The following is an 18,670-nucleotide window of genomic DNA, read 5'->3' on the forward strand; positions in this document are numbered from 1 at the left end:
AATTTATACATGATCACTAAACAAGATAGACGACCATGCTAATCTTTATGCTCTCTGAGTAATTATCGTTAAAATTGAATGAATACTATCAACTTAAAAACTCAATAAATATCATAACAAATATTGTACAGTTACCTAAATCTATGGTTTGATGTGACACATTGATACAACTAATCAAAGTGAACCATCAATTGCACTATAAAATGATGTTATGGATGAAATACCTTAGTTCTGGACTTGAGGTTAACAATATGAGAGGTGCTTTTTTTTTTCTTATGATTGGATGTAGATCTCCAAAAAATTTTGAAACTTTGGTTAATTCAAATGACAAATCCAATAACAAAGCATATAAAATTGGAAAAAAAAAAAAAAAAACACTTCTTACCCAAAACAATATCAATTAACCTTAGACGAAAAATATCAATTTATCCCTTGACGACAATGTCTAGTCAAATATTTGATAAAGCCACTAGGGGCTGCCTTCTTTCGTCAATAGACTTGATCAAATTTATTAGACAATTGATGCTTACCAACAAGATTTTAACAATTTCTCGTTCGAATATGAAATTTTTTACCAAATAACACGACCTAAACCTCCTTAAATTACTTTTTTTTTGTTTAACGATGAACCAATTTTAACTTAAAAAACAAAATATTCATAATAATAATAATAAAAAAAATCCTAAACCCCAAGTTAAAATGGAAAACACAAATCCTTTTCCATAAACATCACAACTATCACAAAAAACTCTAAAATAAATTGATCAAACGCTTTATACTAACTTTTATACTTATTTTCAACAAAATGTGATTAACAGACAACTAATTTTTGATCAAAAATTCTTTGTGAGTGTCAAATGCAAAATTCAAGTCTGGTCAACTTCAGTCAAAACTTCCTTATTATATCAAAACAAATTCGTTCAACCTTATTATACTGATTATATATATGTGCAACCTCGAAAGTGTTGGTAAAATCCATACAGCCTCTTAAAATACTCATGTACGTAACGATGTATACATGTTAATTTCATTAATAGCCTCAGGCCCAAAGGCCCAAGCCCAAGCCCAAGGGAGATATCAAATAAAGTGATCCTAAATGCACCCCACCTATTTGCTCAACCTCCCCCTCATTATTTTAATTTATTTTTATTTTAAAATTATATGATTATTTGTTATAAATACAAATAATTTTATTAAATAATGGTTAAAATTATTTAAAAAATTCAATATAAATTAATATATTTATTAATTGTTTGAAAATAAGTTATTTAATATAATTTCTTAATAATAAAATATAATTTGTGCTATTTGAAAATAAAAATCACGTTGAAACTATTATCTATCATTTGCCACCTAGGATAGATGTAGAAGCTTCAATGGATAACGCGCTAAGCTAAGACTACTGAGAGACAGTGAAAGAGAGAGCGCCCACAACGCAAAACACTTCCTTCTGTTCGAACACACATTACAGGAAAAAAAATGGCTGCACTTTCCACTCCATTGTTTCCCAACACTTCATCTCTTCGCAATTTGCCCTCTGCACGCCACCGTTTTAACTTCCTTGCACTTCGTTCACCCCTCCGAATCACTTGCTCTGGTAGGACTTCCACCTCTCTCATCAAACTGCAACTTTGCTTGCTTTGTTTATTCTTATTGTTGGTTTGAATGATAGAAATCAAGAAGAATGAAATACCCTTTTCGTATATTTTGTGTGGCTAAGCGTGTGATAGCTTATTGTGGAACTTGTAAATAATTGACTAATCTTTACTCTGTTTAAAGAGCAGCTAGAAGACATGTTTCAGAATCGAAAGAAATAATTTCTCATTTAAAGGAGCTTAGAGGCGTTGTTTGTGGCATTCTTGCTTCTTGGGCTGTGACTTCTGCCTCTCCTGTAATTGCTGCTAATCTGGTAAGGTTCCATTTCACTGTATATTGAGATTAATAATAGATAATTTTTATGTTTGTATTTTTGTTATAGATTTTGTTTCAGTTGTCCTCAAAGTTTAATATTATTAATTAGTTTATTTGGAGAAAATCTACAAATGGTTTTGCAAATGTATTAATGTCTTAGCCTTCTGGCCCCTTTGGCAGTTTGAAGTCAGAAGGTGTGCTATTAAGATTATGAGAAAAGAGACGTGTATTTTGTGTTAGGGATGCTTGAGCTTTGACATTTCATAACAATCACTTGCTTTTTGCTTCTTCGTTTTATAAGGGCTTAAGATCATGCTTCTTTGTTCTATTGAATTGGGAAGCGGTGGTCATCAATATCAGGATCAGTTTTGCACATTTCTAATGAGAAATTGATTTTAGGTCTGATATATTTGAAGGTGATTTATAGATTAGCATGTTATTACTTTCCTTTAGGAGTTTTCTAGTACTTTATGTTTCTCTTGCTATGCTTTACATTTAAGTTACTATTTCTATTTAAGTTAAATTCTGGTTCCAATCAAAGCAATTAGCTGTTGTGATGTGCTTCATTGAAACGGTAGCATTTGCTTAGAGTTTATGGAATCATATTATGTTTACCTTGCAGAGATTGCCTCCACTGTCAACAGAGCCAAACCGATGTGAGCGTGCTTATATTGGTAACACAATTGGTCAGGCAAATGGCGTTTATGACAAGCCAATTGATCTCCGCTTCTGTGATTACTCAAATGACAAATCCAACCTGAAGGGGAAGTCTCTTGCTGCTGCTCTGATGTCCGACGCCAAGTTTGATGGTGCAGACATGTCAGAAGTGGTGATGTCAAAGGCTTATGCTGTAGGAGCTAGCTTTAAGGGTAATTTTCTGCTACATCATTTTAGTATTGGTCTGTTAAATACCTACTTCTATGTATAGCGCCGCCCAGTTTTAGCTGTGACTTGATCTGCAGATTACAAACTTTGAAAAACTCACTTATTCAGATGCCCCTTTTTGGACCTTTAGAAATACCACGAAAGATCGTATAGAGACACTTCAAGTACAGTTGAAAATTCTATCATTTCCATGAGTTAGGTTGCATTACTGCATTTAAATTCCTATATTTAGTTCAATGCTATGATGCTGGTGTGAATTTTGATTAATGCAAGCAACAGAAGATTATGTGTAAGTTTTATGCTGATTTTGTCACATCAGGTACCATTCATAAGATACATTTGCTATATTTTCAGTAGGGCTTTGCATCAAGATTCGATTTTTGATGCAAGAAATCAAAGTTTCTTTCTTTATGTAGAATGATCTTCTTGTGCTTAGTCATCCTAATGTTGAATACAAAAAACCATAACATATTTTGTCCCCGAATGATTAAACAGGTACGGACTTCTCTAATGCAGTATTAGATAGGGTAAATTTTGAAAAAGCCAATCTCCAGGGAGCCGTGTTTAAGAACACTGTATTATCTGGATCCACCTTCAATGAAGCTCAACTGAAAGATGCCAGTTTCGAGGACACCATTATAGGCTACATTGATCTCCAGAAACTTTGTACAAATACAAGCATCAGTGATGAGGGAAGAGCTGAGTTGGGATGCCGATGACCTTAATCTATCTTCTGTTTTGCAGTTTTCCTTTTGATAAGATCATTATGCAGGCTACTACATACAATATTGGCAAATTTCTGTAGTCCGATAATGGCAAATAATGTACCCTGAAGGCAATTTGTCACTGGTTCTTCCGGTTTCTTGTTGGTTATTGCATTGATTGACTGAACAGCATGAAGAGTATTGTAATAACAGTTTGTGAACATGCTCTAATTAAAAACTTAATAGTTAAATAATCAGAAATTCATACATGTTTTTAACGTTTTTGTCTTCAAGACTTGAACTCAAACAAGAATAAGAACTTCGAATATATATATATATATATATATATATATATATATATATATATATATATATATATATATATATAAAAATTTACTTTTAGATATAATAAAGAAAATAAATAATCATTAGGAAGCTGTAGGTGATAATTAGCAGGAGCAGATGATGTGAGCGTATCATCGTCCATGGTGAATTTATTGGTTGGGTATATTGTTTCTATATACTATCAAACTCATCATCTGATTGGATGTATTGTCACTTAGTGTTACAGCCAAATTAGTTTGTTTGCCTGAATTATTTTAGGTTATTAGGTGTGCTCATTTGATTTTAAACTCTAATATTATATTAAAATATATTAAATTTATAAATATAAAATATAAAATTTATATTTCACAAAATTAATAAATTTGTGTTAACATCCTTTTATGCTCGCGGAGCTCTAGTCTCCAACGTAGGTTTAACCCCCTGCCAAAACCCAACCGATAGAAAACGAAGAGGACGAAGCATCCAGCTCTTGAAGAGTTGAAGCTCATTTTAAATTTTATTGCGATTTTATAAACTGGGCCGGGTAGTTCTCTTGTATTATCTTCAATCGATTTACAATCTATTCATTTCATCTTCTTTTCGCCACCGCATTTAACATGGTAAGTACTGATTTCTCTTTATATTTTCGGTTCATATCATGCCTAATTTTTTCTTCAATAGTTATTATCTCACTTATAAGAAGGTGGAACCTAATTAAGTTTTATATTTGCTGAATTAGAATTTTTGTTTCTGAGTTTAAAGTAGAAATTTGAAGTTGGTATTGCATGTCAATTTTCTATTGATGGATATGGAGTCGAGTTAGGGTTTTTTTTTTTTTTTTTTTTTTGTGGTTTCGTTATACGTTATATTGTGTTGTTGCAGCCAATTGCTACTAATTAGACGGGCTTTTTGACATAGCGAAAGAGTAGAATGTGACCGAAAATGTGTTTAATTTTATTCCCTTGTGGAAATTTCATTTCGTGAATGTTTGTAACATAATAGATGCGTGAATTTATACTAGTTAAGTGTTTAAAAATTAAGGTATAAGGGTACTAAGTGTAATGTTTACAGTGTGTTGTTTGTATTGTAGATGGAGCAACTGGTTATGGCATATGATTGCCCTGAATTGTGATTGTAAATTGAATTTCTACATACACAAAAGGAGCAACAAGAGTGAGGTTTGATGTTTCGTGGAAACTATCTTACTTCCTCAGTTACTAAAACTAACCCTTTCTTATCAGTTCTCTCCAAAATCCCATTGCTGTTGATGTATCAGAATAATTTGTACACTTACCGTCCACTTGTCCATTACCATACTTATAATTGTACCAAACCCATTATTGATACTCTGCACAATTCTATGGACAAAAGAACACATTTTTGCACCCTTGCTGTCTCCAGAACGTCATCCACTCCTGAATCCTCAAGGACAACTACTGTGACAGTCTCAAATAAATCAAAGAAGAAAGCACGCCGAGAATCACCTGAGGGTTTACTTAGAAAGAAGCTAGATATGTGTTCCAAGCATGGTGATGTTGTTGAGGCGCTTTCCTTATATGATGAGGCACGGAGTAAGAATATCATGCTTAGCCAACACCACTATAATGCATTGCTCTATTTGTGTTCCTCTGGCGCCAATGTTGAATCCAACAGAGATGGGAGTGATGTGGAAGCCTCTAATTTGGTCCTCAAAAGGGGCTTTGAGATATTTCAACAAATGGTCAAAGATAAAGTTTCTCCAAATGAGGCTACATTGACGAATGTGGCAAGGCTGGCAGTTGCAAGAGAAGACCATGACATGGCTTTTGATTTAGTGAAGCAGATGAAAAGTTTCGGCATTCCACCAAAGTTGAGATCATATGGACCAGCTTTATTTGGCTTTTGTAAGGTGGGGAATGCACCTAAAGCTTATGAAGTTTATGCTCATATGACTGAATCTGGGGTTATGGCTGAAGAGCCTGAGCTTTCTGCTCTTTTAAAACTCAGTGCTGATGTAAATAAGGTAGATAAAGTATATGAGATGTTGCATCAGTTGCGAGCTTCAGTGAGGCAAGTCTCGGAATCAACTGTTGGGATTATCCAAGATTGGTTTAACTCTGAGGAGGCTGCAAAAGTTGGGTTGGTGGATTGGGATGTCAGCAAAGTTAGAGATGGAATTGTTATGGGTGGAGGTGGGTGGCATGGACAAGGATGGCTGGGGAGTGGTAAATGGAGGGTTGAGAGAACTCAGATGGATAAGAATGGTGTATGCAGTTCGTGCAGTGAGAAGCTTGTTTCTATTGACATTGATCCGAAAGAAACTGAAAACTTTGCCTGCTCGTTATCGAACTTAGCTTGCCAACGAGAGGTTCAGGCTAATTTTATTAAGTTCCAGGTTTGATTTCTCTTTGAATTTTTATATTCAAGTAATGTTTTTCTTGTGATGCACATGAATCTTTGATGTATTACGCATGCTCCAAATCATCCAAATTTCAAAATGGAACTTGGAAGAATTATATTCTTACATATCTACAATTGAAGTAAGACCTGCAGTATGTGTTCATGAGTGTGTCTGTTTTTTAGGAACAGTTTTCTATTTAGAATTTAAATATGGGAAGTGAAGGAATAATGCTTCGGTGCAGTCTTTTGTGATTGTTTCCTTTTTCGCTTGAGTGACATATGTGTCTGTAACATGAAATGGTGATGAACCTTTCTAGTTAAGGTTAATGGAAAAGCATATGTGCTTATGAAGGCCCCTTATGAGGCAATGTTGTTCCTAATTGAGATATGACTCTAATTACTATATCTTTCACCGATAGGATGTTGTTAAAATTGTGGTAACAATGAGGAAAGATATGCTTGTTCATTTTTAAATCATTAATCAGATACACTCTTTGACTGCAATTATCCAGACTTTTATATTTGCAATGCTCAGTGTCATTCAAGTTCTGAAATTCCATTCAACATTTAATATTAAAATCCTTACAAAAGAAACAATCACTCATGCTTCAGCGGAGAGTAAGAGGACTAATGATCTCCTGGTTGTTATCAATACAATTAGCTGACTAATTTTAAATTTATATTAATATGTGATCATCAGCAGATTCAGAAGTACATAATGGTTTTCTAAACTATAAGGATGTGTGTGAGCCAAGCTGCTGATTTTAGCTGAGCTTGGCTTAGTTTGCCAAATAACCAGAATCCTGAACCCAATTGAAGTGTGGCGTGTACCCATAACGAAGTCACAAGAGACACATCTTGTATGATTTACTTCAAATTTATAATAGACTGATATGAACATTGTGCTATGCTAATACACTTCTTGTTATATTATCTTTTACTAAATTATTACACTTATAGTTGTTTGGGGAAGTACTTGCTCATTTTTTATGCTTCTAGAAAGTGATGTATCAATTTTTTAGTTGACATCCTGACTGATCTAATTTAGGAGTGGCTGGATCGGCATGGTCCATTTGATGCAGTTATAGATGGTGCCAATGTTAGTCTTGTTGATCAGCGTGATTTCAACTTTTACCAGGTAAAGCAAATGCCCACAGTAAGCTTATGAGAAACATATCTGGATTTCATTGAAACATATATTCCTAAGGGGTTTTGAATGGTTTCTTTGGTTGTAGCTTAATAATGTTGTAAAAATATTACGATCTATGAGTCCATCAAATAGATTGCCACTTGTTATTTTGCATAAAAGTCGTGTTAGTGGCGGTCCCGCTCGGAATCCTAAAAACATGCAGTTGTTAGAGTTTTGGAAAAAGTCTGGTGCTCTTTACACTACACCACCTGGTTCTAACGATGATTGGTAAGTCTCGTTTGGTGTAGGATTTAATTTTGCAAAGCACTATTGTATATATTACTTATCAAATATGTTTTTGTCAGTGCATCTTTTCATAACAATATGCTTCATTACCATTTAGCTCTTTAGCATTTTATATACTATAAAATTCTATGATTAATAACAGATGGTTGTCTCTGTTTACTGTGATATATGCTGTCTGTTATTTGTTATATACACAACTTCTTTAAGTTTACTAGAACTTGTGTTTTTGAAATTAGTAGTATGGGTCTTAGCAGTTGTTTGGTTGTGGTACTTTTAGTTACTTTATGAAATGAGAGACCAAACTGGGGCTTTCTTTTTCAATTGCCTAAAGTTGCTTCAATTAATTGCAGTTGTTGACTTTGAGTGGATCAGCAGCAGTTCCTAGAGTAAACAACAGCAGATCTCTGAATTTGTGTGATTCATTGGAAACTTAAATATCACATATTCTAGCGGTTTATTTTTTAAATATTTAAACCTGTAGTAGTTTTTCAATTGAGAGCTATGATTCATGAGATCAGTTCGTAGTTATATTAATTTTCATGGAATGCATATGACCCTTATGACATGCCATCTGTAATCATGAGATTCCAAGTTATCCTTGCTGAAATTTGTTGACATGTTTATTCTCAGGTACTGGTTATATGCTGCTGTTAGTAGTAAGTGTTTATTGGTGACAAATGATGAGATGAGAGACCACTTGTTCCAGTTGTTGGGGACTTCATTTTTCCCAAGATGGAAGGAAAAGCATCAGGTATTAACCTATTGCTTTTATTATTACATTATCTTCAAATTAATACACTTAAGTTCCTCAATTTTTTTTATTTGCACTGACTGAGTTCTAATTTGAATACTATTGCCAGAACTTGCAAGATTGTTTAGGAAACTTGTGGCATTTAATATTCTTTTATATTCATATTTTATGTTTTCTTTTTGGAGTTACAATGATGAATTCCTCATGTAGTTAGTCTGTTATGCATGAACATGAGAGTGTCCTTGGTGAGGTAATGCAAAAGCCTGAATTAGGATTCTTTGGTGACAATCCCTATTTTAGACTAATGGCCATTTATTGATAATAAACCAAGCTCCTATACTACTAATTGGTTTCTACTGTTACCATTTCAGGTGCTCAATTTTGGATTAAATATTACATAAATCATCTGATTCTGTAATAAATACTTCCCAAGATAGAAACAATCAAAAGTCATATTGGGTTTAGGAATAATCAGACTTGAACTGATGACCTCCAATGTCAAGGCGACACTTTGCTGATGAGTTATATCCGTTCCTTGCCCCCACTGAGAAATAGAATCCACTAATCCTATCGAGAACTAAATGCTACTGTTCATAATAACATGGAACTGCACTATGACATTTGAATTTAATGGAAAAAGTTGGATTAAATTTGTCAACTACTTGTATAATTAGGATTGACTTTGGATTTGAAACTATAGCATATGCCTATAAAACTGTGCATTTGTCCTAATTTAAATTTAGTTGGTGTTACAGAGATTTCGCTTGAAACTGATTGTTGCATTCTGAGATTTAGAAATTGGTTACAATAGAAGCTCACATTGTCGAAAGCTTGTTGAGGAAAATTGTCAGGACATGGGGGACACATGTCCTTCAATTATAAGTTAGAGTTTATTCTATAAATATTGTTTAAGTTTCAAATAGGGGGGCCACTTTTGTTATTAGGGTTTTTGTTATTTTGGGCAGCCACTTTTGGCTGATTGTGGAAGGTCTCTAATGCCTCAAACAATTGGAAAATTAGAGGCTTCGGACTTCTTAAATTGTTTGGTTTATTTTTGCAATCTTTTCTATTAATAAAATCTATGAAATAGTTTACATTTTAGTTTGTTTGTTGTTTTATTTTCATTTTTGTTGAATAAATTGTTGGGAATCCTAACAAAAATTATATTTGCTAGATGCCTAGAACTGTGGTTGATCTTAATGTTTGAAGTAGCTTGTACTTGCATGTTTGCTTAGTACTAACAATGATCGTAGTACATATTCCATGCAAGGCTACCTTATCTTAATCTTCAAAACTGAGGTGGAATTATCACCACTAAAAGGCACAGATAATCTAAATGTTGCTTCATTTTTTATTTCGAAAAGATATGATGAAAGTTGAGTATTTGTTTACAATTTGCAGGTTCGGCTGTCTGTCTCAAGTGGAGGACTTGAGCTGCACATGCCACCTCCTTATTCAATTGTCATTCAGGTGAAATAATCAGCAACTGTGACTTTGTAATTACTTACCATTATCAATACTAAAGATACATTTTCTGGCTACCGAGATTAATCATTCTTGGGTAATATAAATGCAGGAATCGGAGAATGGTAGTTGGCATGTCCCGACAAACATAGGTGATGACATTGAGGCTCCAAGGCAATGGTTGTGTGCCACCAGAAACAGAGATTAATTATTTGCATTCTGTGTAAACTGTTATGTATTCTTGCATCCATATAAAAGAGGTTGGTCTGAGGAAAAGAGAGAGCTTTGGCAAGATTCAATTGCAAGTTCTGAAGAATTATTTAAACTAAATATTCAATAAATAAATATTGAGAAATTGATTGAAGAATACTTGGAAGGTCAATGGAATCAACTTTAAGGTATTTATGTATTCTCATTAGTTTTGACCTTAGCCCCTTTGTTGGGCTAAGAAATTACTGCTTCATTGTTTTATTTGTATGTTTAGACTGAATTATTACTTTTATAATATAAAAAACTTTATAAAGAGGGATTCTTATTAATCATGTTTCAATTATTTTCATTTTTCATCAATCCATGTATTAATTTTCATTACTGGAGGAGCATTTTTGCCCAATGAGAATAATTTTTTTTTTCTTTCAAACCCCAATTTTTTAGAGTAACCCACTTAATTTTTATGAAGATTGAATGATGTTACATTTGTAAAATATTGAATATAATTTTAATCTAGGATTCTTAAGAAAATTATTCAAATATTTTCGATGTTGCATAAACCATTATCAGCTTACTCTTAATGGTGTCTTTGTCATTTTGGTTGCTTAGAGGGTATAGAGGACCACACTTTTCATGAAAGAACAGTTTATTATTATAAGAGGCAAGCATTCATCTTGAGAAACAAATAAAATCAGGATTAGTAATTGAGCAAGCCAAAATCCTACCAAATTGGCATTTTAAAGGTTAATAAAACAGATAAAGTATTAAAATTTCTTAAGAGAAAAAATAAGTTTAAATTTTTATTATAGTTATAAAATTTTAACTTATTTAATATATTGTTTGTTAATCTGATTATTATATTTTGAAGTTTATTTATTTAATTAATTCAGATAATAATAAAAGTAAAATCCTATAAAATGTTTATTGATCCTCAGAAAGAGTGAATTAAGTTTTCAGTCTTTTACCATTAGATCAAGAGAAAGTGAGGAATGTTTAGATAGAATTTGAGAAATCTCACAATACAAAATTTCATTTAAATTTTTTTGGGAGCATTATGAATATTTTTTTTTTAAATAAAATGAAAGGCAAATAAATGAAGCAAGACCATGTGATTGGGGGGAAAATCCTATTTGAAGACAAAAATGGATGGAGCCTACTGTTGGCAATCATTATTCAACGTACAAAAATGATTTTCTAACAACTCATAGTTCCTGAAATTTCTTGTCAGATGAAAGCAACAACTCAATAGTTTTCCATTCCTCTGGTAATGGGCAAGATAGAGATTCTTCATGGGTCATGATAGGGTAAGAGGATATTAATTAAATTTTTTTTTTTTCAAATTTTATATCTATCTGATCATTCTTGTCTCATCATTCTTTATATATATATTTCAAAAATATAAAAAATACTTTTAATTAAAAGGGGTGAAACATTATTTGAGTAGTTTATTTTTTATTAATTATATTATATTATTTAATTTATAAGTAATAAAAATTACAGTAATATTTTATTATCAATGGTAATGTGATAGACAATATAAGATATTAAAAAATTACTAAGATAATTCTAATTTTATTATATATATAATTTATTATTAATTTTTTATGACAAAAATAATCATATTTTTAATTAATATAATAAATAATATAAAAAATATTTTAGAATAATTATATTTAAGGGTATTTAAGTAAAATAATATATTAGTGTTTTTTTATTACCTTTAACTAAACACAATAATTATTTATACCTATCTATTTTTATCAAACATATTAATAATTTATACGTAGTAATCTTTAAAATAATTTATCATCATGGTAATTTTTTAATTGAGTAATGCTATGTATACCTATTTTTTATACATAATTCATGTATATAATGATATATCATTATATAATTATGTGATTTTAAGATATGTGTTATCATATGATAAAAAAAATCTAATCATATGATAACATTTCATTTATATACATAAATTATGTACAAAAAATAAGTATACATAATTTTATTGTTTTTAATTTTAATAATAAAATATTCTTAGAACCAAATGCGCTCAAAATGTCTAAAATACTTTTAAATTTTGTATTTATTCAACTAAGGTATAAAATTCATCCAAACAGTACATAGAACACTCTCAATTAAAGCGTAAATTTATTATTTATAGAATTAATTTGTAGTTATATGATATGGTTTACATAAAGTAAAAGTGGGTCCTCTAATTTCACTATGGCATGTTCTATGGAGCATGAAAAGGGTAAAGCTAAATTCTAACAACCTTGTTTTCTGTTTTTTTAGTGTGGGGTAGTTTTAAAACAATCTTTGCAAGGAAAGAAGTGAAGAGTGAACAAGTAGAAAGTGAAATATACAGTGAAAATATGAAATTCTTTAATGATTTTGATAGTGAAAAAGTTGGTAAGGTAGTTGGCTGGTCAATCAACTATCTAACTAATCAATTTATTTTAAGAAAATTAGTTGATCGAAGTGATTGGCCAATTGGCTAAGCATCGAATCAATCAATTTATTTTTAAAAATTTGGTTGACTAGATACTTAACAGGTCAACCAACCCACCCAGTCTATCCCAAATTTTAAAATCTTTTTCTTTTAAAAGCAAAGTTAAATTAAAAATTGCTATATTTGTATAATGAGAAAAAAGTGAATATATATGTATAAAAGATGAAAAAAAAAGTGATTATTTAAATTAATATCTTGTAGAGTAAAAGTATATTCTTGTTGAGTTTGATTCAATATAGAAATATACATTTTTTTAACCGAGATCTCACCCTTATTGATATACGGGTAATTTATGATATATATTGTCTATACTCATAATTTTTATATCAAGTAAACTAAGATTTTATAAACATACTAGGGATTTAAACCTTTATTAATTTTTAATGGTTCTATCATTAAAAAAATGGTAATTAATTTTAACATTGATTAATTTTTATTTTAGTAAGAAGTTGTTTTAATTAGAAATTCATTTATAGAAGAAATAAAGTATATATTTAAAAAATGGGAATAAAAAGTAACCGGAGTTTCAGTCTATGTATTGATACTTCCTCTCCAACTCCCTTCTGAACCAGTAAGGGTAAAACAGTAATATACAATTAATTTTTGTAATTTTTCATGGTTAATACCTTTACAACCCCTAAAAACTTGTAAACACTATTTTTGTCCCTAAAAACTCTCAAAAAAAAAACTATTTTTTGAACAAGTTTTACAAATTTTTATAATATTTCCTACCATTAATTTTTTTTTTGAAATTTTAATCTTGTTTTGGTTCTAAAGTTATCTTTTTAAAACGTGATTTTTTTTTCCTCTTTTGTTACGTTGAGTTGGTTAGACATGGTTGTAAGTCACATTGGACATATTAGATACAACTTGTCATGCCCATAAGCCGTGTTATGTCATAGCTTGTCAAATGGCATGTCTTATGGGTTGTAGCTTATTGTTATGACAAGGCTCAAGACTCCCTAAGTCATGCTTTTAGGGGCTTTAACAGGCAAACCAACATGTTTTAGTGGGTCAATCTATCATATTATGTATATATTTTTATATTTTGAAAATAATAATTTATAACTTTTTTAACATTAAATGAAACAAAAGCAATGCCTTTGAAATTTTATTTAAAAGATCTCACCATTATACAATAGAATAATAAAAATAAATCGTAAATAAAAAAATAAACATAATCATAAAATTTACAAGTATCAGTATCAATCTCACATACTTTTTTTAATTATCTTCAACATCAAAACTCTTGAAATCTTCAAATATATCTTCATCTGCTCGATTTTGCAACTTGAATTATGAAGTCAATCAATCTGTCATGCACATTATGATCTTAACTATATTTTAATGTAAATTTGACCTTTTATCATTCCGAAACTTATCTAACTGCACTAAAAACTTATTTTGATACACAATGGATATCAATGATGTTAGTAGATCATATTTAAAGTTGGAAAGTATAAGTTAAGTTTTTTTTTATGTATTTTCCACTATGCTAAAAATCATTATGATCAATATTAATATATTTTATAAATTTACTAAAATTAGAATTTTAACTTATTGATTGTTTACCATTTGTCAAAACTCAAAGCAGCACAAGCGCATCTTGCCTTAAGATAACCTATTGAACTTATCTATGGGTGTGAAGTGTATAATGTTTTTATGTTTATCTTCATAAACATTATACATTTTAAACAAAAAAAAAAAATTAACATATTCTACTGTTAAAAATAAATGTTCTAACAAAATATTACGTGTATAACTTCTAACAATTTTTTAACTTTGAATAATTTAGCCATATGATCTAATACAATAGATGCAACAAAGAATAAATGTGTATCCTTCCAAAAATTTTTAAATTTATCTTCCATTTGTTATCCATGAATAGGTAATGTTTCATGTTTCATCATTAAATTAATAATTTTATCTTTAGATTTAACATTATCAAATATAATAGAAAAAATATGATAATTTATTCTATATTCATTAAAGATTTCAACTAATGTTGTATAAATATACAGAGGATATTCTGATACTTAAAATGTGATTTTTTTTTTTTTTTACATAACTGACAATCAAAATTAATAAAATAAGCAATTGTACAAATACACCTCAAATTTTGAAATATCATTAAAATTACTTAGTTTATTTATAATTTTTATTTTTATCAATTCAAAATTTCTAACTATATCATATTTTAATGTTGTCCTAGGAACTCTTTCATACGCTAGTTGAATACTATTTTGTATTATTCATTCTAATATAGTATTATTAACATAAGGAAATTGTTGATCAATAACAATAATGTATCTGATCATATAGTCTTGTATTACTTATTGTTTGTATGTGAAGTTGGACATTTCTCCCATGATGGAACCAAATGGATTACATGAAGAAGATTCACAAACTAATCTTGATCTTATGAAAACAATTTGTTATTGCCCTTTCATTGTCAAACCAACTCTGGTTTGCTCGAGGTCACATTACAATATTTGGTCATATTTACCCTTTGTACTTGTTTAACCATAGATTGCTCTAAGTTTGTTTCTTGTGGATCGCACCCACTTTGTTCAACTGAGTGAATACACGAATAACAAGAGTCTAGTTGTTACACTCACTTAAGTGTAATGAAAAGTTTCATCGCTAATTCAAGTAGCCTATTTGTCAACTTCAGGTCACTGCTCTACAACAAAAAGGAAGCTTGAAATTTCAAGATTCACTCTGCACATGGTAAAAGAGAAACTAGACTTTTTGAAATAGGCCTTTAAGGACAAATTAAAAAAGTTTTTTTCTTTTCTTTTTTACCCCTTGAGCTAGACCTACTATGGTGTCCTACAAAAGGCTCAAATATTAGTAGAGGATGGAGAAATTTCAAACAATACAACGCCCAAGGAGATAACTAAAGACTTTTTCAAGAAAGAAATATGGAGTAAGAACAAGCACAAGAAGCTAGACAAAATTAAGGAGAGGGAAAAACAAGAAAAGAGATGAAAATTTGAAATTGCTAATGCGATAAAAGCATTAGAGAGAGACTTGTTTCAAAATAGAAGTGTAGAAAGAGTGAGTAGTTCATATAAAATTTCCCAAATTGAAGAATGAGCAAAGGGGACCCAAGAAGGATTAGAAAAGTTCGAGCAAGGGCATATGCTCTTACTAGATCAAGGAAGAATTTCACCTTTCACGGTCTCAAGTATTATCTCTATGCATGAAAATAGGGTTAAATTCGAGCAGAGCCGAGCTCAAGCTCATTTGAGCTCGAGTTCGACTTAATTTGTATGAAATCGAGCTTGAGCTCGAGCTCAGGCTCATCGAGCTCACTTCATATGAGCTCGAGCTCGGCTCGTTTCAAAAGAACTGAGTTTAAGCTCAAATCAAACTTTTAACTTAACTTATTATTAAAATAATGTTGTTTTAATATATATTAGTCAAAATAACGTTGTTTTATATTAAAATTTTTAAGTTCGTGAGCTAAACATCCCAAAATTTGAGCTCAAAACTGTTAAACTTTCAGGCTTGAGCTAAGCTTATTTTGGACTCGTTTGAGTCGAGCTTGAACAAGTTTGATTCGAATTTAACCCTAAATGAAAATATTGTTTTTGTTCTTTTTTTTGTTTTTAATTTAAACATTATTTTCTATTGTAAACATTTGCTAATACTTTAGGTGTTGTGCCTGTGACCTTGATTTTGAAATTGTGTTGCTAACTTGTTAGGCTAATCATTGCATGTCGTTGAAGTGCTGAAATCACCTTGCTAGCTTTGCCCTTCTTTTTTGTAGGTTGTGGTTGAGTGCCTGCCTGTTGTAGGTTCACGAGTTTTTTCTCTTTTTAACACATTTTTGTTTAGTAATGTATATATAAATTCTAACGGCTGAGAGATACCCAAATACTACCTTTAGTAGGTTTTAGTAGGGCTATTGCTAACATCTCAAATCCCAAACAAGGGTGGAACTTCGTATGGTTTTAGTAGGTGGGGGTTGAGGAAGCGGTTTGCTGACCATTTTAGTCTACTAGGTTTCCTAACTTTTTGTTCGATTGTGGAGAAGTGATTTGTTTGCTGATTATTATTATTTTTAATGGAAGCTATAGAGATGATTTGGTCAGTCAAATGGTTGGTGCGTCATGATTATAACGTGGGAATTAGAATATATTTTAAATAATAAAATTATAGATATAATTAATATATATAATTTTATATATAAATAATAATATATTATTATATAATTAAATATTTTTTTAATTTAAAATTATTTAATTATATTAAAATATATTATTATTTATATATAAAATTATACATATTATTTATACATAAAACATCCCACTATTTTAAAATGTGAAAAATATTTATAACCATATTTTAGTGAAAATTGTGAAAGAGATAATAGTATGAACTCATGATTACTCTTTGAAATTGTGATTTAATGCTTGATATTTTATGTAAACAATAATTTACTATATTTTATTCAACAGGTAAATCCCCTGCTCCCAAAAAAATAAAAAATAAAAAGAAAGAAATCCCCCATTTATAGTATGCATTTCGGTAAAAGTGTTATGCTTACGTCTAGAGTAATACTGTATAAATTGTATAAAGACACTGTTATATGTATTATTTTATTTATAAATAATGACATATTATTATATAATTGAATAGTTAAAAATTAAAGATAAATTAATATTTAATTATATGATAATATATTATTATTTATATATAAAAATTATATAAATAATAATATTATTATTATATAAATATATTTATATAAGTAGAGATAATAATATTTAATTGTATAATTATAAAAAAAGGAAATATATATAATTTATTTATACAAATAATTTTATACTTAGAAATAGGAATAGACATGGATAAAGTTGTTGCGACCAGTTCCTTGAACTGCCATTCCATGGACAACTACAATTCTTTCTATTTACGCTTCCCTTTTAAACAGACTGTCAACACTCAACTCTCACAGTATTTACATATGTACCTTCACCTTGAACTACAATTTTTGTTTTTGTTTTCCATATATAACCTCAATACCAACGGACCACAACTTCATAAGAAAGGTAATTTTGTCATTGAAATTGACCGCGTCACTGGACCACCACCTCCACCATTATCGCCGAATAATTCATTTCTTCAGGACTGATGGGTTTTTCGTAATTTCATATATCTGAACCTGCATGAGCCCCTCTATTTATTATGACAGCTTTGGACGAATGATGCAGAAGACAGACAAATTACAATACAAGAAGTCTGAGTTCACTTTGTAATGTTTCTTGCTCAAATGAGTATTCCAAAAACAGATAGCTATCTACCTTCTCCATATATATATATATATATTGCTGATGCTTCTGTTGCTGAGATGCTCATTTGAGCGAGAAATATTATAAGTGTTTTATTAAATATTTAATAATTGGATCGTCGTCACCGTCTTCTTCTTTCAGCGGTTAACGAAGGCGGCTTTGCTCTCAGGGTTTATTTCAGATAAGTTAATCTTAATCATCCTCTGAACTCTTTCTTCACTGATTACCTTCTCAAATTTCCTTATTTTGATGGTAAAACAATTTCCTAAAATTTAATTTAATTTTCAGTATCTCTTTGTGATTCCTGTGGATAATCGTCTGTAAATCTTCAAATTCCTAAACACTAGTGTAAAATTTAAAAATTAATAAAAATCATCTTTGGAGTTGAATCTGAAATTACTCTAAATTATTATATCAAATATATTTATAAATATTAGAATATTAAATATATATAATTAAAAATTTTGAATCACATTTTAGAATCTTAATTTGTATTTGCATAATTTTTATAACGTATTTTTCTTTGCAGGAGAGACTTAGGGCGACCGATGTCGTGTCTTTGTTTGATTTTTTTTTTTTTAATATTTCCCCTTTTGATCTGGAAGTTTTATTTATTATTTAGATATGCTTGAAAATTGATTGGGAAGAGAAGAAGAAAGACTTTGTAGTAAGACAGCTACTTACCATTAAAATAATAATTGAACGATTGTTGAGCAACCAGAAATATGGATAACGGTGACCATCTACTTTCATATTATTTTGGGGACGTTTTATTTGGAAAATATTTTATTATTAAAATTA

At 30.2% G+C, this 18,670-nt stretch overlaps 2 protein-coding genes across 3 annotated transcripts; both read left to right on the top strand.

Annotated features, from left to right (window-relative positions):
- Nucleotides 1-1,370: 1,370 nt before the first annotated feature.
- Nucleotides 1,371-3,769, top strand: LOC123212866 (thylakoid lumenal 17.4 kDa protein, chloroplastic). Its single transcript, XM_044632096.1, has 4 exons — nt 1,371-1,597; nt 1,785-1,909; nt 2,534-2,780; nt 3,292-3,769. Exons 1-4 carry the CDS (start codon nt 1,480-1,482, stop codon nt 3,513-3,515), a joined length of 714 nt encoding a protein of 237 aa, XP_044488031.1. The 5' UTR covers nt 1,371-1,479; the 3' UTR covers nt 3,516-3,769.
- A 335-nt stretch (nt 3,770-4,104) lies between these two features.
- LOC123226724 (proteinaceous RNase P 1, chloroplastic/mitochondrial) lies at nt 4,105-10,217 on the top strand. Of its 2 annotated transcripts, none has more exons than XM_044651264.1 (7): nt 4,105-4,444; nt 4,896-6,198; nt 7,252-7,341; nt 7,439-7,620; nt 8,269-8,389; nt 9,791-9,859; nt 9,966-10,217. In XM_044651264.1, exons 2-7 carry the CDS (start codon nt 5,008-5,010, stop codon nt 10,059-10,061), a joined length of 1,749 nt encoding a protein of 582 aa, XP_044507199.1. In that variant the 5' UTR covers nt 4,105-4,444; nt 4,896-5,007; the 3' UTR covers nt 10,062-10,217. The 2 variants fall into 2 exon arrangements, with proteins under 2 accessions (XP_044507199.1, XP_044507195.1); XM_044651260.1 differs by having other exon boundaries at nt 4,107-4,444; nt 4,915-6,198.
- Nucleotides 10,218-18,670: the final 8,453 nt, after the last annotated feature.

The sequence above is a fragment of the Mangifera indica genome, chromosome 1 (assembly GCF_011075055.1).
Source record: "Mangifera indica cultivar Alphonso chromosome 1, CATAS_Mindica_2.1, whole genome shotgun sequence".
Taxonomy (NCBI): domain Eukaryota; kingdom Viridiplantae; phylum Streptophyta; class Magnoliopsida; order Sapindales; family Anacardiaceae; genus Mangifera; species Mangifera indica.